This window comes from Hemicordylus capensis, chromosome 3, assembly GCF_027244095.1.
Source record: "Hemicordylus capensis ecotype Gifberg chromosome 3, rHemCap1.1.pri, whole genome shotgun sequence".
NCBI lineage: Eukaryota > Metazoa > Chordata > Lepidosauria > Squamata > Cordylidae > Hemicordylus > Hemicordylus capensis.
In genome coordinates this window covers 4,122,982-4,145,155 of record NC_069659.1, presented here as the reverse complement: position 1 = coordinate 4,145,155, position 22,174 = coordinate 4,122,982, and the positions used below count along the sequence as shown (strand labels likewise).

Below are 22,174 nucleotides of genomic sequence, written 5' to 3'. Positions count from 1 at the left end.
TGTGTGTGTATAAAAATATAAAAATATAAATAAAAATTTACTTACCCCCTTCGGGGGAGGTGTTGGAAGTGGCAGGGGGGTGTCCATGGAGGTTCCCCCTCCCCCCACCGGCCTCCCTTACAGCCCAAACCGGACCGTTCAGCCGGCTCTTTGGCCCGTTTGGGCCTTCCCCCTCCAGCGCGGTGGCCATTGTGGAGGCCACCGCTCCTGCAATTAGCCTCTGTGTGACCCAGGCCATGCAGAGGCCAATTGTGCAGGCATGGCAGACTCCAAACTGGCTGCCACGCTGGAGGGGGAAGGCCCAAATGGGCCGAAGAGCCAGCCAAATGGGCCTGGGCTGGCACAGCAGGGATGTGGCAAGAGTTCCGCGCTCGCCTCCCAAACCATGACAGGTGAGGTTGCGGCAGGCGAGTGAGTGCGCTGGAAGCAGGCAGGGAGACAGCGGCAAAGGGAGCTCCGCCTTCCTCCCAAATGAGGCAGATGGGGCTGATTTCAGGCCTCTGCACATGCGCCTGCTTCCAGCGTGCTCGCCTGCCCGCCCAACCGCCCCGACCTCACCTGTCATGGTCTGGGAGGCGGGCACGAATCTCTCACCCCCATCCCCTCTGTGCCGCTGCCACTGCACAGCAACTTTAAAAGTAAAACATAAAACCAAGTCAAAAAGCAGGCCTGGAATCAAAGTAACGAGAAGAGCACCATTCAAAAGCTGGCCTGGATCAAGGAATGGATTAACCAAAAACACCACACTTCTCAGACCTGAAGCGGCAGGGCTGCATGGGAATTGTCTCAGTGGTTGCATGGGAATCCCCATACCCTCCCCAGTACAGAGGTGGGGAAGAAGACTGGAAATGCTTTGACTGTTGCATGGCCATGCAGGGCCAAACCAGCAAGCCCTCGGCCACAGATTCCTGCTCTGGAGCAGGAAAGGATCAGAAATGCTTTAACTTAACTGAGGTGATGGCTAAGGAAGCAAATGTCTCCTCCTTCTCTGGGAAAGGAAGATGGGGTGCTCCCTGGTCCCTGTTTGGTTGAGGTGCACAGAGCATCATGGCCAGGTAGTGACCAAGCCGGCTCTGCACCCCCATTTCCCTGGAAAGAGGAGATGATGGGCTTTCCTGGACCCTGGCCTTTCCACAGAATTCTGTTTGCAAATCCATTGCAGCAGCATTCTACTATAAAAGCATGAAAGAGCTGATAAGCTGTGGCATTCAGCATATTTTTCTTCCTTGACAGGAAATAGGAGGAGGAATCATGAATGAATTCCTTAAGCCACTACCTAAAAAAGACAAACAAAAGTCAACAGTAAGTAGATAACATATTGCTCAGAATACACAGTACCTTTATGAAAATGTTGCTATATATATTAATAGTAAAAAGAAAGAAAACTCTTATTGGCAGGAAAAATCCAACTTATAATTTCCAAGTGTGTGGTATTGGTTTGCCACTCACACTCCAAACGTCATCCTTTCCTTGTCTTCTGTGAAGTTTAATGTTTTAGAAAATGCAGATCTGATGTACACATCATCTCCCTGCAGAAAACCACCACTTCAGTGGTTTCCAAAGTTAGGGCTCCATGGCCAAAAAAGGCCTCTCAGAAGTCTCACAAATCTTGCTGACTTCAGAATCCGGAGGAGGGCTTCCAACAAGGATCTCAGCACACAAGTAAGTTCATATAGGGAGCAATGGCCCTTCAGGTACCCAGTTCCCAAGTCATAAAGGACTTTAAAGGTAAGCACCAGCATTTTTGACTGTGCTTGGAGCAGCAGCCAATGACGTATGATGTGTTCTTAAGTAACCTATCAACTGTGTTTGTCAGAAATCAAAAGTGAAATTCAAAGGGAGCCCCATTTCTAATGAAGTAATCGAGTCTGAAAATTACCAAAGTCTGGATAACTTTGTTCAAGCTCTCTGTCAAGGAAAGGCTGCAGCTGGCACACCAGCCTTATGTAGTGCTTGGCCCTCGCTTGGTGCCAGTGCTTGATCTATCAACGCAGCTAGCCTGCAAGCCTTACCCTTCAGGGTGAGTGCATTCCCCTCCAGAATACATTGAGCGTCATCTTCCCAGTCAAACAAACCACCCGTCACCAGTACCCCTGTCTTACTGCTGTTGATGCTGAGCAGCACTTGAGTGTTACCCAGTCTGTAACTGATTTCAGGCATCAGCTGAAATCAGATCTCAACCAGACATCCATTTCATATCTGAGGTTATCTGATCAAAATCAGGCATCAGCTGAGGCATCAGGCCCTGATACCGATCAGCCTTATGGAGTACTGTATCAATTTAGCGCAAAACTGAATATGCATGTGTGGATAACAGATGGATTGCACTCTGGACACAGGCACATGCCAGGGTACCGTACAGAGGAGCAACAGCCTCAGAGAAAAAGCTTTTGAAACAATGAAATAAAGTTTGCTGATGAGCAAGCAGTCCAAACAGTGGTATTTGGCAATTCTGATACTTTTGCAGTTGCAGGGGAAGTGACGGCAGTTTCCAGTGGCTATAGAAGGAGGGAGGGGTGGAGAGGAAGTGAAGGCTCTAACCAATTAGGGGCTGGCGGGCATTGGCATGCAGGCAGGAGGAGGGGAAGGCGGGGAGAGTGAGAGTAAAGGATGGAGAGTAAAGAGCACCTCATTACCTGTCCATATCGATTGTTTCATGTGCAATGCCAAACTTTCCACAAGAGGAGATTTGGGGTTAATATAAGAACAGCCCTGCTGGATCAGGCCCAGCGCATCTAGTCCAGCATCCTGTTTCCACATTGGCCCACCAAATGCCTCTGAAAAGCCCACAGGCAAGAGGTGAGGGCATGCCCTCTCTCCTGCTGTTACTCTGCAGCAACTGGGATTCAGAGGGATCTTGCCTCTGAGGCTGGAGGTGGCCTAGAGCCCTCAAACTAGTAGACATTGGTAGACCTGTCCTCTGTGAATTGGTCTAAGCCCCTTTTAAAGCCATTCATCACCACATCCCGTGGCAGAGAATTCCATAGATCAATTATACGCTGTGTGTAAAAGTACTTCCTTTTGTTGGTTCTAAATGTCCTGGCCTTCAGTTTCATGGGATGACGGACTCCTGGTTCTAGTGTTGTAAGAGAGGAGGAAAAATTTCTCTCTCTCCACTCTCTCTACACCATGCATAATTTTATACACTCTTGTCATGTCTGCTTGTAGTTGCCTCATTTCTAAATTAAATAGCCCCAGGTGTTATAGCCTACCCTCAAGAGGAAGGTGCTCTAGGCCCCTGATCATCTTAGTTGCCCTCTTCTGCACCTTTTACAGACCTACAATGTCCTTCTTAAGATATGGTGACTAGAACTGTACTCAGTACAGCAAATGTGCCCGCATGACAACCCCAAGATCTGTCTCCTGCTCAGTCACTGATTGCTCAGACCCCATCAGGGTATATTTGAAATTATGACTTTTTGCCCCAATATACATCACTTTTCACTTGCTTACATTGAACTGCATTTGCCATTTTGTCACCCACACCCCCAGTTTGAAGAGATCCTTTTGGAGCTCCTCACAATAGGTTTTTGATTTCACTACTAGTTTAGTGTCATCTGCAAATCTGGTGACTTTGCTGCTTACCCCAACTTCTTGATCATTTATGAACAAGTTAAAGAGCACTGGTCACACTACAGATCCCTGGGTACCCCACTTCTTACTTTCCTCCATTGTGAAAACTGTCCATTGATTCCTAACTTCTGTTTCCTGTCTTTCAACTAGTTACCAGCCCACACATGAACCTGTCCCCTTATCCCACGACTGCTAAGTTTACTCGAGAGTCTTTGGTGGGGAGCTTTGTCAAAAGCTTTTTGGAAGTCCAAGTATACTGTGTCAACTGGATCACCTTGATCTACATGCCTGTTGACACTCTCAAAGAACACCCAAAGGTTAGTGAAGCAAGACTTGCCCTTGCAGAAGCGATGCTGGTTCTCCTTCATCAAGACATCTGTGTTGGACTTTCTTGGCAGTGCTCCACTCACATATAAGCCGAATTGGATCTCACTATGGTCACTGTTCCCCAATGGTTCTGCAACTCTTACAGCTCGCACCAGGTCCTGGGTACCACTCAGGATTAAGCCCAAGGTCACCTTCTCTCTCTGGTCGGTTCTGCAACCAACTTTTCTAAGGCACATGCATTTAGCATGTTTAGAAATTTGGCTCTCTGTCAATACATGCACATGAATTTGCCCAGCCAATGTGAGGGTAATTGAAGTCACCCATTATTACAGCCCTGTCTCTCTTTGATGTCTCCCTGATTTGCTTCTCCAACTCCAGGTCACTCTCAGCGTTTTGATCCAGAGGGCAATAGCATGTCTCTAGTAACACATTTCCTTTCGTTCCCTGTGTTGTCACCCATAATGATTCTGTAGAGGACTCCTGTCCTCTTAGGTTTTCTAGCTTTTTGGATTCTACTTCTTCTTTAATATACAGTGCGACCTCACCCCCAATCGGCCCTCCCCTGTCCTTTTTGTAGAGTTTGTATCCAGGAATGACCGTGTTCTCACCGTTCCACCAGGTTTCTGTTATGCCCACTATATCTATGCTTTCATTAGCAGCCAAGCACCATCTCTCTCATCTTGCCTCCAAGGCTTCTGGCATTGATATATGTACATATATAGGCATACACCTATATGCCAAGTGCCATCTCCCTTACCATCATTTGACCCTTTTTTTTTAAAACCAGCTCTCATGTGCTTCCGCCTGCGCTGCTGCTCCTAGTTCTACTCTGTCCCCTTCTGGTTTATCTGAAAAGTTTGCATACTTGCACCTTAGGGGATTTTGCTTGCCCAACCAGATGCCACCCAGTTCCTGTTGTCAACCCCTCAGGCATCGTTTTAAAAGCTGCTCTGCGACCTTTCTGATTTTAGGTGCCAGCAGTCTGGTTGGATCTTGATTCAAGTGCAGCCCGTCCCTTTTGTACAGGCCTTGCTTGCCCCAAAATGTATCCCAGTGCCTAACAAATCGAAACCTCTCCTCCCGGCATCAATGTCTCATCCACGCATTGTGACCCCTGAGCTCTGCCTGTCTCTTTATCTTTCTTGATTGCCACAAAGGCTGCCTCATGAAGAACCCTTTTCCTTTTGGTGCTTTCTAATCTTTATAGAAACTTTCTTGCCTCACATTCTCCCCCCCCCCACCCCGGCTTTGTTCTGTTCTTTTTTAAATCTCAGACTTCTGCATCTTTATATCTCCTTGGTTAAAACAACAAGAGGAGGAGGAGATTCATTTGTTCTTTGCCATGTCTTTCACTGCTCCAGCTGCAGCTGAGGACTTAACGGTCATAAGATTACTTTCAAAAAATGTACTTTTTGTGGGAATAAAATCTTGACATTGAACAGTCATGACAAGTGTCTCCTCTGCCTAGGTGAGGATCTTAAGGCCAATGGGTCCCAGTGTTGAGAATGTTCAAGGCAGTACAGTTTTTTTCATCTTGGAGCATTTCTCTGGGAAAATGCACTTTCAGCTGCAGGTAACTCAGCCAAAGATTCATGCACTTCAGCCAGCCTCCATTCTTGGCTTTGGCTTGTTACCCCATGTTCTTGCTAACCCACAAAAAGCTGTTGGAAAGAGCACACTAAAACACAGAGGCAGGAGAAAGGAGAGAATCAATCATATATTTGGGGAATAAAGGTAGAGTCAAGTGGGGGGATAGTTGAGAGCAAAAAGGCACTTCATCTGTCTGTCTGTTTGTTTGTTTGATTTCTATACCTCCCTTCCAAAATGGCTCAAGACAGTTAATTTAATCAACGTAACAATCAAAAACCGTGAGCAGAGAGACATCTAATCCTAGAGAGCCGTGAATGAAGTATGTTTGGAAAGCTACCTCCTGTCATGGAAAACTAACTTCTGGGAGAGGGGGAGAAAACAAAGGGGGGAGAGAGCATAAGAGGGCCCTCGCAAGCAAGCAGGGAAGGGTAGCAGAGAGCAAAGATGGACAGGGTAAATATTATTACCCTTAATTCTGCTGATAGCTGGGTAGAGTGCTTTGCCCAGATGGGGTGGTAGTTGAAAAGGCAGTGTGGCTGGTGGCATTGGTGGCATCCAATCCCTCTCTCCACCTGAACTGGCTCAGAAGCCTTCCAGCTACCCCTGAGTCGGCCTGTTTCCCATTGGAATTCCAATGGATTGAAAGAGACTCCTGGGTGGGCACTATTGATGGGTGTCCTCTCAACCAGACAAAGGACTTCATGGATGGGGCTGGCACATTTTAATGCCTGAACAAGTTGTTTTTTGGCAACTGTTTTTAGAGCTGGAAGTCGAACCCTGGTGGTTGTTTGGTTCATGTGCTCAGTTATTTTTTGCTTGAGTTCTTGTTGCTTTTCTGTTAAACGGCATTCGGGTTTTTGAGGTGAAGGCGAAGGGGAGGTTGCCTGGTATTGATTTTGAAACAGTTCAGCAACGGTGGCATCCTCTATTTCCAACACCTCCTCCACCTGCGCCTGAGCAACTTCTTCAGTTGGTGGTAATTCTTCTTCCATATCTTGAGCCTGTGTTGCTCTTTGCAGTTCTTCCAGCTCAACTTCTGTGAAGACTTTATTTCTTATTATGTATCTTCTCTGGTCTGCTAGCCTTTGTTCTGTTATTTCTGTATCTGGATGCTTCTCTTTCCAAATTTGGTACATTCTTTTTAAATAACCTCTTCTAGTTGGACTAGACTTGTAATAGCAGATCATTATTTCCTTGTGGCATTTTTCGTATATTTTTTTCGGTTAAGCGACGTTTCTTCCAGTAACTTTGCTGTCTTCAGCCCTGGTTGCTCAACTGAAGATCCTGAGTCCTGTTGCCCACTTGCCACCAGATGTCCAGGGACTCCAGCACCTGGCACGGTCCTTGTTGACCCGGGCGACGACCGATCCGGTATAGATTTATTAAAGTTACGTCTCACCATATTGTTGATGAGAGAGGCACTCTTTGTCTGGTTCCTCTGGTGAGACCTGTCCAGTATGGTTGGACCTCTGGCATAGCTCTCACCTTCCTGAGAGCACGAAAGCCCCACAACCACGCCAAGGTAGTGCCTCACTGGGCACTACTACTAATTTTTATTATTATTATTATTATTTCTTGTTTACACAGTCAGACAGGTGTTATTGACTGGTTTGTTTTATCCAGACATCGAGTCCTTCCCAAGGACCTGGGATGGCTGAATTTTATTGTCAGTTGTTATAGATATCGTCACAGAATATAGGCTGTTCCCAGTAAAGCTGCTTTTTGTAATTGGCTGATGGTGATTTCTGTGGCCCCTGTGGTGTTCAGGTGCTCTTCAAGGTCTTCTGGAACTGCACCCTGGGCGCCAATTACCACTGGGATTATTTGGGTCTTTTTCTGCCACAGACTTTCAATTTCAATTTGTAGATCTTTGTATTTTGTCATTTTTTCTATTTCTTTTTCTTCTATTCTGCTATCCCCTGGTATTGCTATGTCGATTAGTTTAACTTGTTTTTCGTTCTTCTCAACTACAGTTATATCTGGTGTTTTGTGTGGCAGATGTTCGTCTGTTTGTAGTTGGAAGTCCCATAATATTTTTACACCTTCATTTTCTTCAACTTTTTCAATTTTATGGTCCCACCAATTTTTGGCTACAGGTAGCTTGTGTTATTATTATTATTATTATTTACACAGTCAGACAGGTGTTATTGACTGGTTTCTTTTATCCAGACATCGAGTCCTTCCCAAGGACCTGGGATGGCTGAATTTTATTATCAATGTTGTTGCTGTTATTGTAGATAATGTCGCAGAATATAGACTGTTCCCGGTATTGTTGCTTTTTGTAATTGGCTGATGGTAATTTCTGTGGCCCCTATGGCCACAGAAATCACCATCAGCCAAAGTATTAATAATAATAAATAATAATAATAATAATAGTCATTTTAAATAATAATAATAATAAATGATAATAATAATAATAATAATAGTCATTTTAAATAATAATAATAATAAATGATAATAATAATAATAATAATAATAGTCATTTTAAATAATAATAATAATAAATGTAATAATAATAATAATAATAATAATAATAATAATAATAATAATAATGTCATTTTAAATAATAATAATAATAAATGATAATAATAATAATAATTTTAAACAGCGGACAGAAAGTTCAGAGAACCTATAACATGGTTATTCCAGAAGTGATTGGTGCTCAGACATTCCGAACCACATCATTCTACCATATACATTCTTCTTCTGAGAAAGGAAGCAAGCAGGAGCAGCAAAGCCATAGCTGTAGCCAGGATCAAACCAGGAAAACAAAATGCCAGTAGGAAGAAAGAGTCCCTCACTGAGGCAAGGATAAATTCTTATCTGGGAAATGCATGTTTGTGGGAAACTAAGAGGGTGAAGAGAAGTCTCCCAATATCTGTCGGAACATAAGAACAGCCCAGCTGAATCAGGCCCAAGGAAGCCCATCCAGTCCAGCATCCTGTTTCACACAGTAGCCCAGCAGATGCCTCTGGGGAGCCCACAGGAAAGAAGATGTTCATGCGCTCTCTCCTTCTGCTGTTGCTCCCCTCCAACTGGTTTTGAGAGGCAGTGTGCCTCTGAGGCTGGAGATGGCCCACAGCCACCAGACTATTATTATTATTATTATTATTATTATTATTACATATATATCCCGCTCTTCCTCCAAGGAGCCCAGAGCGGTGTACTACATACTTGAGTTTCTCTTTCACAACAACCCTGTGAAGTAGGGTTGTTGAGAGAGAGAGAAGTGACTGGCCCAGGGTCACCCAGCTAGTATCATGGCTGAATGGGGATTTGAACTCGGGTCTCCCCGGTCCTAGACCAGCACTCTAACCACTACACCATGCTGGCTAGTAGCCATTGATAGACCTGTCCTCCATAAATCTGTCTAAGCCCCTTTTAAAGCCATCCAAGCTGGTGGCCATCATCTCTTTACAATTGTTTACATTGAACCACATCTGCCATCTTGTTGCCATTTCCCCAGTATGGGGAGATCCTTTTGGAGCTCCTCACAATTTGTTGTGGATTTCACTACCCTAAATAGTTTGGTGTCATCTGCAAATTTGGCCACCTCGTTGCTTACCTCAACTTCTAGATCATTTATGAATAAATTAAAAAGGACTGGTCCCAGTACAGATCCCCAGAATACCCCACTTCTTACTTCCCTCCATTTAGAGACCAGCCCATTTATACCTACCCTCTGTTTCCTGTCTTCCAACCAGTTACTAATCCACACATGAACTTGACCCCTTATCCCATGACTGCTAAGTTTTCTTATACAGCTGCTGTATAATAAGGCCAACTCTGCTCTCTTCCTGTTGACCCAGTAGGAGAAGGCATTCAGGGTTCCAAGGGGCTACTGCCAAATTTAAATTATAATCATAGATGACTGAAGGCGGAATATAAGATTTGGAAGGGGGAGGAAACTCCATAGAAGTGAGTGGCCATCAAGAGCAGGAGGCTCAGAAGGCATTCTGAACCACTAGAACTTAGCTGGTCTTGTGGTAGCAAGCATGACTTGTCCCCATAGCTAAGCAGGGTCTGCCCTGGTTACATATGAATAGGAGACTTGATATGTGAGCACTGCAAGATATTCCCCTCAGGGGATGAAGCCGCTCTGGGAAGAGCAGAAGGTTTCAAGTTCCCTCCCTGGCTGGATCTCCAAGATAGGGCTGAGAGAGACTCCTGCCTGCAACCTTGGAGAAGCCGCTGGCAGTCTGTGAAGACAATACTGAGCTAGAGAGACCAAGGGTCTGACTCAGTATATGGCAGTTTCCTTTGTTCCTGTGTTCCTAACTTAGATGTCACTTTCAGTAGCTTTCAGTTTTCATGAGGAAATGAGAATGGCTCTGACTATCTCAATGGAGGACAGCTACAGCAGGTTACATTAGGTGAGAAGAAAGACTTCAACTCAACTGTCACCTACAGAAAGAAGAGGTGAATGGTGGTGGTAGTTGACTACTGCCTACTGTATATGTCTGTACAGGGACTGCTGAGTCACTCATCTGAGTCTAGATGACTTGTCTTTGTCCTCTGTCCCCCCCCCCCCCACCGCTGGATTTAGTTTAAATCCCTCTTTATCAGATTTCTGCAAACACATTCTCCCCAGGCTGTCTGAGGTGCAGCTCATCACCTGCCAGGAGTCCTTTATTAAGGAAACTTAGGCCACAGTCTCAGAAACTAAATCTCTCTTGTTGATACCATCTTCATTAGCAGCCATTCACCGAAAGTATTCTTCTCTCTCTTTATAGTCCTCTACCATTTACCAGAAGAATGGATTAGAACACCACCTGAGCTCCAATGATGTCCTTCACCTTCCTTCTCAAATTCAGATGTGACTCATTCATAGCTGTGTCTGGCAGCATAATTCGTTCCCACACTGACGAGCAAGAAGGGATAATTATCAGTAGGCTTGATAAACCTTGGCAACCTGACTGTCACATCCTAGTTCTGTGCCTTGGGGAAACAGCATGCTTTGCAAGGTAACAGGTCTGGTCTCTGGTTGGCATATATATCTGAGAATATGTTTGCAGAAATCTGATAAAGAGGGATTTAAACTAAATCCAGCGGGGGACAGAGGACAAAGACAAGTGCACAGGTTAATCCTAAAGACAGAGACTTGGATTCTGCAGTTGAAGCTGAGGAACGGATGGGATTACCTAGCAGACACCACAATAAAATAATGCAAGTTCATCTTGCTTCTTCCCCACACTCTGTGCATTCGTGTATAGACATTGCAAGCCATTCAGAAATTGCTCCCCATTCTGACCAGGTAACTGGACAAATTAAATTGTCTACTTCTAGTCAGGCTGCATCAAATGAGTCTTGGGTTTGGCTTGCCGCACAAGAGGATCCACTCTGATTGTTTTTGCAAAATTTGGGTTGTATTGCTGGGTTAATTTGGATACGGACCTTTCAGTCCTTCAGTTCCAGAAGCTCTTTGCAGAATACTATGCCATATCACTTCAAGACCTCAGCTAGGGTCTCCTCAGGTATCTTGTTAATAGGCTGCAGAATGGCTTTCCAGTCTGATCAGGACTTGAAGCCAGTCTCTCTTCAGAAGCCATGGACCCTGGCTTTAAGCTACCAAGCAGCAGCTGTGAAAAAGGCCAATTCCATGCTAGGGATCATTAGGAGGTGGCCTGAAAATTAAAATGCTAGCATTATCATTTCCTTATACAAATCTATGGTGTAGCCACATTTGGAGCACTGTGTTCAGTTCTGGTCACCATATCTTAAGAAAGACATTGTAGAACTGGAAAAGATGCAGAAGAGAGCAACCCAGATGATCAGGGGCCTGGAGCACCTTCCTTATGAGGCTAGGCTACAGCATCTGGGGCTCTATAGCTTGGAGAAGAGGCAACTAAGGAAAGACTTGATAGAGGTGTATAACATCATGCATGGAGTGGAAAGGGTGGACAGAAAATTTTCTCTCTCACACACAGCACTAGAACCAGGGGTCATCCCATGAAACTGAAGGTTGGGAAATTCAGGACCAACAAAAGGAAGTACTTTTTCACACAGTTCATCATTAAGCTACAGAATTCTCTGCCACAGCTGTGATGGCCACTAGCTAGACAAATTCATGGAGGACAGGTCTATCAATGGCTACTAGTCTATTGGCGATTTTAGGCCACCTCCCGCCTCAGAGGCAAAATGCCTCTCAATACCAGTTGCAGGAGAGCAACAGCAGGAGAGAGGGCATGCCTTCACCCCCTGCCCGTGGGCTTCTCAGAGGCATCTGGTGGGCCACTATGTGAAGCAGGATGCTGGGCTAGATAGACTTCCTTGGGCCTGATCCAGCAGGGCTGTTCTTATGTTCTTTAGAGGGGGAGATACAAGGCTTTTTGAGTGCCATACGAAACATCATTTCCAATCAACCCATAACTGGAATCTTCTCATTTGTGCAAGTTCTAAAGCAGGGCTGAACAACTTCAGCCCCCCAGGAGAGGAGAGCTGGTCTTGTGGTAGCAAGCATGACTTGTCCCCATAGCTTAGCAGGGTCTGCCCTGGTTGTATATGAATGGGAGACTTGATGTGTGAGCACTGCAAGATAGTCCCCTCAGGGGATGAAGCCGCTCTGGGAAGAGCAGAAGGTTTCAAGTTCCCTCCCTGGCTTCTCCAAGATAGGGCTGATGAGAGAGATTCCTGCCTGCAATCTTGGAGAAGCTGCTGCAAGTCTGAGAAGACAATACTGAGCTAGATAGACCAATGGTCTGACTCAGTATATGGCAGTTTCCTATGTTCCTATGATGTTGGACTCCCATCATCTCCAGCCATAGTGGCCATTAATCAGGGGTGATTTGAGCTTCAGTCCAACAGCAGCTGGTGGGCCAAAGCTGTAGAACCCTGTTCTAAAGGCTGCAACTGGGTGCTTTGGCCATCCTTAATTTTTTGTAGTATTTCATTATCTAAGATAGTAGTAGTAGATCCGATGTCCACTTCTGTTAATTGACACTCGTGCTCATAGTAACAGCACCGATCATTGGATCTGATTGTGACCTGCTCATAATGAACACTGGATATCCACTTCTCCTGGCCTGCTTGTGGTTGGGGGCCTTCTAAATGCTGTCTATTATAGGTTATTTTTCTATGGTTTTCTTTGCTGTGACAGGTCTTTCTGTAAGTAGCATTTCTTTTTTGCAGAATGGCATCCAGCTCTGATAAACTGACAGATCTGTAGGTGATGATTGTTTTTATAGCAGTAGCAAGTCATCTTTGTAGATAGTGCAGTAGCTGATGGTGAGCTACTCCCTTGAGTTTGAGCTGCCTGGTAAAGTCTACATTCTGAGGACTGAATTGTGGTTATGAATGGAGGTCTTTTGCTCCCTGGTCTGAAGATTCTATTGCAAAAAAAGGATCCAAAGCCATAGTCAACTGTGGCTAGAATGGCTAGAAGACAGCACTGAACGGAAAAGTCCTCTATGCACCATACCTGCTGATCTGATAGCATATCTCCTAGCATGGTGTCAAATCAATAACCAGGTGCAAGATGCTTAAATGTTGCAACAGATATGCTGGGCCAACTGTCAGGAAAAGTATCCAGAAGTACACCAGAAGCAAGTGACCGTCCTTGACCCAAAGGTGAAGCTTACTTCAGCCAGGAAGCTCTTACTGTATATCTTCCATATTGCCAAGAGAACCAATGATCAGTCTAGGGCTTGAGGTCTCAAAAGCTACTGCAGTGCAGTGAGGTGCTTCAAGGAGCAGTCATACACAGAGACCCCATTCGCATGTAATGCCAAGCCACAGTTAAATGGGGCAGAGGTTGGAATTCCTGTATATCTGAACATATGAAACTGCAGTTTTGCACCCAAAGCAATGTGTGGTTTCCCTCACCAAACTCCAATTTGAGCCTTCGGTTTGTCATGCATTTTGCTGCTCCAAGAAGCAGCCCAAGTGGGCCCTCTGCCGGTCTGGCCACCCATTGGAACATATCCCTCTTTAATTTTGCCCAGCACAGCAACCGCACTCTCCTGGGATCACTGATAATCGGGCCTCCCCTCTCCTGAAGTTCCCCATGGCGGCCGATTTGCATAAACCACAACGTGGGTCCGACCCTGGGAAATTTGAAACAGAGTGAAAATCTATCCCCGTTTCCCTAGTCTGCCCACCTGCTACTGTCTGGACACATGGAGTGGCAAATTCTCCTCTGGGTGCATGAAAAGGTTGCCTGTGGGGGAGGGGGTCGGTCTGAAAATTCTATTATTAAGCAGAGAGAATGGGGGCCCCACACAAGGAGCCCCCTTTATTTGGATGGCCTACCTCATGAGAGCGCAGTCTGATGGGAGGACCAAAGATCTTGGAGCCTCTGGTCCTCCCCAGTAGTCTTCATGAGAGGGCTAATCCCTGGCCAGCAAGCCGGCAAGGGGGCAGGAGTGTGGTTTGGTGTCCCTGGAGTGCCGAGCTGGGGTAGGCCATTACAAGAGCACTTTGGAAGTCAGCTTGATCCCTTCCCAGAGTTACAGAAAAATAGTGCCATTCAGCACCCCGGTTGCCAGGCTCAGGGCGGTTTACATTAAAACTTATGAGGGAGGCAATGCAATTGCAGTCAGGAGAAGGGATTGCATGCCATTTATAGGGATTTAAATGCCCTTTCCCTGCCGAGGGCAGTCAGTCCATTCATTCCGAAAAGGCACAATCATGCTCTGCACGCCCTTTTGAAGATGGTGGCCAATGGCTGCCGCCATGCTTATGTTCTGATGCCGTGCCTCGTCTGGCAATGCTAGTGCTAGTGAGCTGGCTGGGATGTGATTTTGGCAGACAAGGAAGGGGGAGTGGCTCCCCTACCCTGAAACTGGAGGTTGCTGTGCTGTGGTCGGACGCACATCTGAGATACAAAAATTAACCGCAGGTCCGGCAACCTCCGGTTTCACATTACGTGCAAATGTGGCCGGAGTCTCAGCCTGAGCCTAGGTGGGTCTTGTCTTTAAGAGCATACATAAAAACAGCCCTGCTAGATCAGGCCTAAGGAGGCCCATCTAGTCCAGCATCCTGTTTCGCACAGTGGCCCACCAGATGCTGCTGGAAGCCTACAGGCAGGGCATGCGCTCTCCCTCCTGCTATTACTCCCTGCAACTGGTACCCAGAGGCACCCCGCCCCCGAGACTGGAAGTGGCCTACAGCCCTCTGACTAGTAGCCCTTCATAGACCTCTCCTCCATGAAGTTATCCAAACCCCTCCTAAAGCCATCCAGGTTGTTGGCTGTCACCACATCTCGTGGCAGAGAATTCTACAAGTTGATTGTGCATTGTGTGAAAAAGTACTTCCGTTTGTTGGTCCTAGATTTCCTGGCAATCAATTTCATGGGATGACCCCTAGTTCTAATGTGATGGGAGAGGGAGAAGAATTTCTCTCTATCCACTGTCTCCACACCCGGCAAGGTTTTATAGGCCTCTATCATGTCTCCCCACAGTCGTCTTTTTTCTAAACTAAAAAGCCTCATAAGGAAGGCACTCTAGGCCCCTGATTATCTTGTTTTATTTATTTATTTTTATTTATTCAGGTTCTATACCGCCCTTCCAAAATGGCTCAGGGTGGTTTACACAGAGAAATAACAAACCTAACCCCCTCACATTTCTGTCTTAACAAATGTTTTACTTTGGTTTTGTTCTGTTGTAAACCGCCCAGAGACGTAAGTTTTGGGCAGTATAAAAATGTTTTAATAATAAAAATAAAAATAAAAATAATAAATAAATAAGATGGATCCCTGTGCCCAAAGGGCTCACAATCTAAAAAGAAACATAAGATAGACACCAGCATCAGTCACTGGAGGTCCTGTGCTGGGGGTGGAGAGGGCCAGTTACTCTCCCCCTGCTAAATAAAAAGAATCACTACATTAAAAGGTGCCTCTTTGCCAAGTTATCAGGGCTTAGGGTTGCCCTCTTCTGCTCCTTCCCAGTTCTATAATGTCCTTCTTTAGATATGGACATTAGCTGTGTTGTTTGTTGTAAGGGACTCTGCAGTCCCTCCCAGTTTTGTGTTGTTTATGAATTTCATTAAGTATATTCCCTGTTTCTCAATCCAAATGATCAGAAATGGTTTTCAGGGAGAGGATGTCTCATGTCTCTGTCACGAAGTGCCTACAGAATAGTCTGTGATAAATCAGTGTGGAGTGTGGAGTGTGGGGTGCAAGTACGATGAAACATGCCATAATTATTTCTTCTTTGTATAGGATAAAGGTGAATCAACATCCAGCAATTCACTAAAAGGTCCCAAATCACCAGCTTTCAAAGGGCCCAGTGTAAGTAACTGATTATATTTGTATTGTGTTTCTGTCTGTCTATGAGATATGATGTCACCAAATGGAATATCTATTTGTTTCTACTTGAAAACATTTTAATTAAATTATTTGATTTAATAAATGATAGGTTTACTAGAAAGAGGGCGGATAAAATGGATGAGGCTTCAAACTCCCAATTTTGCCTCTCTTGATTGGACATAAGCAAAAAAGACAGGTCCTCCCATCAATGGTTTTCAGTACTAGATCTAGGTTTGAAGTGGGGCAATCAGGGAAGGGGAAGGGAAGGGGAGCGGGGGAAACTGAGGAAGGGGAGGGAGGGTAGGCAATTGTAAGAAGGAAGGAATTCAAGAAAATGAGATTGGTTCTTTAGGGCAAATAAGGAAGGCTGGTCACACAACCCAAAACTGGGTAGGGCAAGTGTCCTACCCAGGTTTGGGAGCTGTGCACCATCCCTATACTTGGTTGTGTGGGAGAAAACTAGGTAGGAGGAGGGAGAAGTGATTGTGTGGGAGACAGGAGCTGAGTAGGACAGCTTTTCCTCCTACCTTGGTCAAATGCAGGGTTAGAAAGCTCAGTAGAACGGTGCTGTCCTACGGTGTTCTCACAACCAGCCTAGGTAGGGTTGGGCTGGTCATAAGAAGCTCTGGAATTGCTTCTGATCCTGGTGCTCCACCCCCAGGTAGTCCTGCTCCTGTACTCGGGCTAAAAATGAGGTGGGAGGATGTGTGTGCGCCTCCTACCTCATGCCTGGATTGTGTGGCCGCTTTATCTACTGGCAGCTTTTGGGGGGCTGCCAGAATTCATCAAAACCATAGAGCTGCAGGGAAGGAGCAGCCCAGCAGCGGGACATTCCCCAGTTCACAGCTCTGCTTGTGCAGTGTATTATGGGATTCCTGCTGGATGGGCTTCCTGCCTCTGATCGCTATAGCTCTCACTGCCCCACCGGTCATGTGGGTGCATGGCATGATGGAGCCCAGGAGCAGCAGAGGTCATGTGCAGGAGGGTAGGCAACTTCCTGCTTGCCCCCCACCCAGCCCCAGTGCTGATGGGTGTGAGAATTACCTCAGTCACTTCTCACTCCCCTTACCTAGTCGTTTGCACCCACACATCCAAAAATTGGGAGCATGCACAACCCCCAATCTGGGGGAGGACACTTGTCCGACCCAATTTTGGGTTGTGTGAGCAGCCTCACGGTGTAGCTGAGGCTCTGCTTGTTCTGCCCCCCCCCCTCCAGCATGGGGATTCTTGCACCCCTGCACTGGGTGTTCAGCCCTAACTCATGCCGGTGTCTCTCCAGTTGCGCTCTCTGGCCACTCACCGGCAGCTGCACTGGCTTGGTGAGGCAGGCCTGCCCTGGTGGCAGCGAGAGCAGACTTGCCTGAAAGGGGCCACCTGTTCTTGCTGGGATCAGGGCTGCTCTGCTTCAGCAAGCCCGTGTGGCTGCAGTGAGGCAGAACTGCCCGGTCCCAGCAAGATCAGGCGGCCCCTTTCAGGTCGGCCTGTTCTCACTGGCATCAGGGCAGGCCTGCCTCACTGAGCTGGTGGGGCCATGCCAGCTCAGTGACGTCATCGTCAAGCCCCATCAGCTCAACCAGAAAGCAGCCAGTGCAGAGCTGAGGGTGAGCACGGCCATCAAGGGGGCCAGACGCACTCACGTCCCAACTGGGAGGCACAGCTCACTGCTGCAACCTGGTAACATTGGTGGGGGGCATCTTTTGGGGGCCCATCTTCAAATCTTATCCCAGGGGTGAGCCCCCTGCAACCTTGTGATGCCCCTGTAGAAACTGCACTTTAAAGTACTCCGTTGGGTTGACTAGGCAGTGGTAAGACTGCAATCCCTTCTTTGCAGGAATGCAGAAAGAATGGCTGTTGTCAAAAGAACTGTAAATTCAAGCCAGGCATTGACTGTCTTTATGGGCTCTGCTGTGAGAACTGTAAGGTAAGTTCAGGGCAGCAGGTTTCATCCATCTTCTATGCTTCGAGAAAAATGCAATCACTCTTAAACAGTGGGTCATCCTAAATAAACGCCTTTTATACAGATGTTTCAAGATTTTAGTCTCTCTGGTGTGGCTTAATTCTGTCCTGCCCCACACCGATTTAGTCATTTAGGCAACATCCACGCACGTAGGGGGTAGGGCTGTTGACTTCTTTGCCCACCTAAGAGGCCTGCAAGGTGGAACACCTATTCATTCCATCTCCCAAGTGGGGAAGTACTGAGGTTAACAGATGATGAACTGCCCAGCAGTTACTCAGCCAGGACTCTTGCGCCTTGAACTCAGATCTCCAAAACCACATCCCACATCCAACATTCTGTCCAGTACATAACATGGCTCTAGTCACAGCTTGCAACCTCTTGCCACTGGGGTTGACCAGGAATTCCACACTCATCAGGTTCCACTCGAAATTTTGGTTTCCAGTAGAATGAAGAATGGTCCTGAGAAGAAAGCAAGCCAACTTACTAGAATCTGTAAGTTTCTGACAAAAAGCCTGTTCCCAAAAAGAGGGCAATTTCTAGAGCAGAGTAAAGGCAGAAAGAGAAAAGGTGTGTGCCCTCCCTACTGCCCTGCTAGTTCTCCAGGCTCAGTGATCCATTCAGAAACTGCATGTCTGTCTGTTTTTAAAGCAAAACAACAACAAACTCCAGGACCACATTTCCTTCTGGGAAATGCCTCCTCTTGGTTGACTGGCAAGTTATGTCAGTCAGAATGAGGCCAGAGAGAGGGGCTTCCCCTCAACCCCAGAAGCTGACCGTGTTGTTTCCAACAGTTTATAGGCAAGGGAACCAGGTGCAGAGAAGCGGTTTCAGCGTGTGACCTTCCGGAATACTGCAATGGAACTGATGCTGATTGCCCACCAGATGTCTATAAACAAGACGGGATGTCCTGTGGCGGCAGCGACAGTTGTTATAAGGGGCAATGCCTCAACTTCCACCATCACTGCACAGCACTCTTTGGCAAAGGCAAGACTGATGTTCTTTATTGCAACCCAGAAAAGAAGAACCCTGCCACTTTCCCTAATCCTTGAGGCACTGGCCATGTTGGACAGATGAGGAGCTGTCTGGGTCCAGGGGTTTGGGAATATTCTGAAAGAAAGGAGTTCCTGCCAGTTCAGAATGTCATCTTTCTCTGCAGCCATTCCTTCGTGCAGGGGTTCCTGACCTGCGGTACTCCCCGATGTTGCTGAGCTACAACTCCCACAATCCCTAGGCACGATAACTTGGAGCTGGGGGTGATGGAGGTTGTAGTTCAGCAATGTCTGGAGTACCACCGGTTGGGAACCCCTGCCTCAGCTCCCGAAGAAGCTTTGGCAAGGGAACTGCAGCAGTCTTCCCTTTTGGATACTGAATTTCCATCCCACCTTCCCCCTGCACAGTCCACAATCTCCATACAGCTGCTGTTGTCTTTCTTCTACTCACTGCATGGTTCACCTATAAAAAGTAATTAAAAGCGAGGCTTTTCAGTCTTAATGATGTAATACAGTGGTTTAGTAAATTTAGGGAATTTGGAGATGTGAACTATCATCCTGTCCTCAGAAGTACTATGTTCTGTTCTTTTCTTTTGTTTACTTGCAATTCTTCCCCCCCCAAAATTAAACATTTCAGTAAAATTTAAGACCTGCATTTAAAGCAATTTCAAGTTTGCATTTCAAAAGAACTTCCAGAAAGAGAAAATTCAGAGTCTCTTTTAATGTAACCACCCATCATAGAACATTTAGAAGCTAGCTTTGCAGCAGCTCTTTTGGTATGGGTGTGTGGAACCAGTGCGAATTGAACTGGGTTCTACTTGAACCAGCCCAGTTTGACCAGTATGAACTCAAACTGAACTGGTGTCAAAAAAGGGCAGCTGGTCTGAGTTCTAACCAAACTGGGCCCAGTCCATTACAGGCCAGTTTGACCCAGTTCAAGGGGCTATGCCTTTAAAGAGGAATCCAGCGAGGATTCCCCTTTTCGAGCCAAGGGGAATCCTGCCTTTAAGGTTTCCAAGGGCAGCTGGGGGGGGGGGGGGCGGCAGCAGCAGTGATGAGAGGGCACCTCCCCACCAGCAGTGGTGGCAGCAGCGGCAGCTCCTCTAAACCCCGGCACTCCCCCCAGCAGCACGGCCGGAAATATGCTGCCACTGTCTGGGCTGCACTGCTGCGGGGAGTGCTGGGGTTTTGAAGAGCCCCTGGTGCCACTGGTTAGGTGCCCTCTCGCCAACCCCCAGTCCCCCTTAGAAACCGTTTAAAGTCAGGATTCCGCTTTGCTTGTCAAAGGGAATCGCATCACATTCCCCTTTACGAGCATGGCCCCCCCCAAACTGGTTCGAACTGGTTTGACCCGATTCAGTTGCACAGACCGGACCATCAGCTGGTTCGACTGAACTGATTGAATTTGGCTTCAATTCAAACTGAACCGCCAAAAATGGTTCTGTGCACATCCCTCTCTTGTGGGATCTCTCACCTCAAGTGAGCCCCAGATCCAGATCTCAGAAGCCCCAGATCCAGTTTCATGAAATTCCTAGCACCTGTAATATTACTGTGCAATATGTTAGGAAACAGCTTTCTTGTAAGGTTGTGTGATTTGAACCCCCTAGCCAGAGAAATGCCCCCTGCCTGTGTGCACTTTGTGACCACGTGCGCTTCACGCCCTAGCCCCGAATGCCCTGTCTCCTTTCTGTTGTTGTTGTTGTTCTTCTTCTCCTTCTTCTCCTTCTCCTTCTTCCAAGAAGCTTCCACTCCTTCCTTCTTGCCCCTCTGCAGATGCAAAGCCTGGCCCACCAAGCTGTTTCAAGGAAGTCAACTTGCGAGGCGACCGGTCTGGCAACTGTGGCAAAGAAGGACCAAAGTATAAGAAATGCCTAGAAAAGTAGGTTGCAACTGTAATCAGCTGGCTGGTTTTCCTGCCTCATACATTAAGTAAACAGCTCCCTTCTTCAGCAGCTGGTCAGCTCTCAAAATGCTCCCCTGCAGTCAGGAATTAGACCACTGAAATGACTCAAAGCTGGTTAGACCATTTTAAAGTACTGTGTAAGATAAGATGACTCCATTGGGGTTGCCACTTTATTCCAGTACCCCCCCTTTCAAAAAATAATCAGGCTAGGCAGCTTGAGGGTGGGGGAGAATATTTCCCCATGTCAAGATCACATTCAGAATTCTCATCCAGTGGGTAATAGTGTTTCTCCTGTACCAGATTACTTTTTGGGGCCTGGTATTTGCACCCACACTTATTTTGTTCCTCTTAAATTGCCTAGTTTATTGGGCACTTTCCCCTCCCCTGTCCTTTCTCCCCTTTTTATCCAGGGATGACCACATCCTACTGGTTTAGTCCACCAGGATTCTGATAGACCTCTGCCCACTGTATTGGAGCTGGACTGAGGGGGCAGAATTAGGAGGATTTCTGCCACACTGTGGAGATGTGAACTATGGGAGTCCTACCAGTTGCAGTGCTTCTTTGGACAGCTTCGGCACAATCATAATAATACTTTATTTATATGGCCACCCCAACACAAATTGTTCTCTGGGTGGCTCACAAGCAATACAGCCGTGAAATACAACATACAATCAAAACAAACAAAAACAAAACATGATGATGATGATGATGATGATGATGATGGCTTTCAGCTGGCTAGAATTGTGCTATACTGATTAACTTGCATCAGAGGCTGGCGGGGAAGTGAGCTGAAGGAGTAGTTTCACACATTTACCTCCTTCCCCTCGAATTCATGCCGTAAGGTCTCACAGGAGAACTTCTGGCTCAGCCTGATGTTGTACTGGTTTTTTTACTGAGCACCACTCTGCCACCTCTGCCATGGTTTGGTAGCTTCTAGCATTAGCATACAAACCCCTAAACATTGTGCCCCCCTCTTTGGCATTCCACACACACACACACCCCACACACCCAGCCCTTTGGCCTCTCCGGTTGGCTGTATATTGGTTGCCAAGTCTTACCCTATTATTATTTTTATTTCTTGTTTACACAGTCAGACAGGTGTGGTTGAGGTGCTCTTCAAGGTCTTTTGGAACCACCCAGGGCGCCAATAACCGCTGGGATTATTTTGGTCTTTTTCTGCCACAGCCTTTCAGTTTCAATTTGTAGATCTTTGTATTATTTCTTGTTTGCACAGTCAGACAGGTGTTATTGACTGGTTTGTTTTATCTAGACATCGAGTCCTTCCCAAGGACCTGGGATGGCTGAATTTTATTGTCAATGTTGTTGTTATAGATATCGTCACAGAATATAGGCTGTTCCCAGTAAAGCTGCTTTTTGTACTTGGCTGATGGTGATTTCTGTGGCCCCTCTGGTGTTGAGGTGCTCTTCAAGGTCTTTGGGAACTGCACCCAGGGCGCCAATTACCACTGGGATTATTTTGGTCGTCTTCTGCCACAGCCTTTCAATTTCCATTTGTAGATCTTTGTATTTGGTGATTTTTTCTATTTCTTTTTCTTCTATTCTGCTATCCCCTGGTATTGCTATGTCGATTA

The 22,174-nt window shown here is 46.5% G+C and overlaps 1 protein-coding gene across 1 annotated transcript in view; it reads left to right on the top strand.

The window, feature by feature from the left end:
• Nucleotides 1–22,174, top strand: part of LOC128349733 (disintegrin and metalloproteinase domain-containing protein 9-like) — a 113,055-nt gene that overhangs the window by 68,406 nt on the left and 22,475 nt on the right. The window contains exons 13-17 of the mRNA XM_053306559.1: nt 1,234–1,302; nt 15,647–15,715; nt 17,565–17,654; nt 18,482–18,674; nt 20,453–20,558. Coding sequence (XP_053162534.1) covers nt 1,234–1,302; nt 15,647–15,715; nt 17,565–17,654; nt 18,482–18,674; nt 20,453–20,558 — 527 coding nt within the window. The remainder of the gene's footprint in view (nt 1–1,233; nt 1,303–15,646; nt 15,716–17,564; nt 17,655–18,481; nt 18,675–20,452; nt 20,559–22,174) is intronic.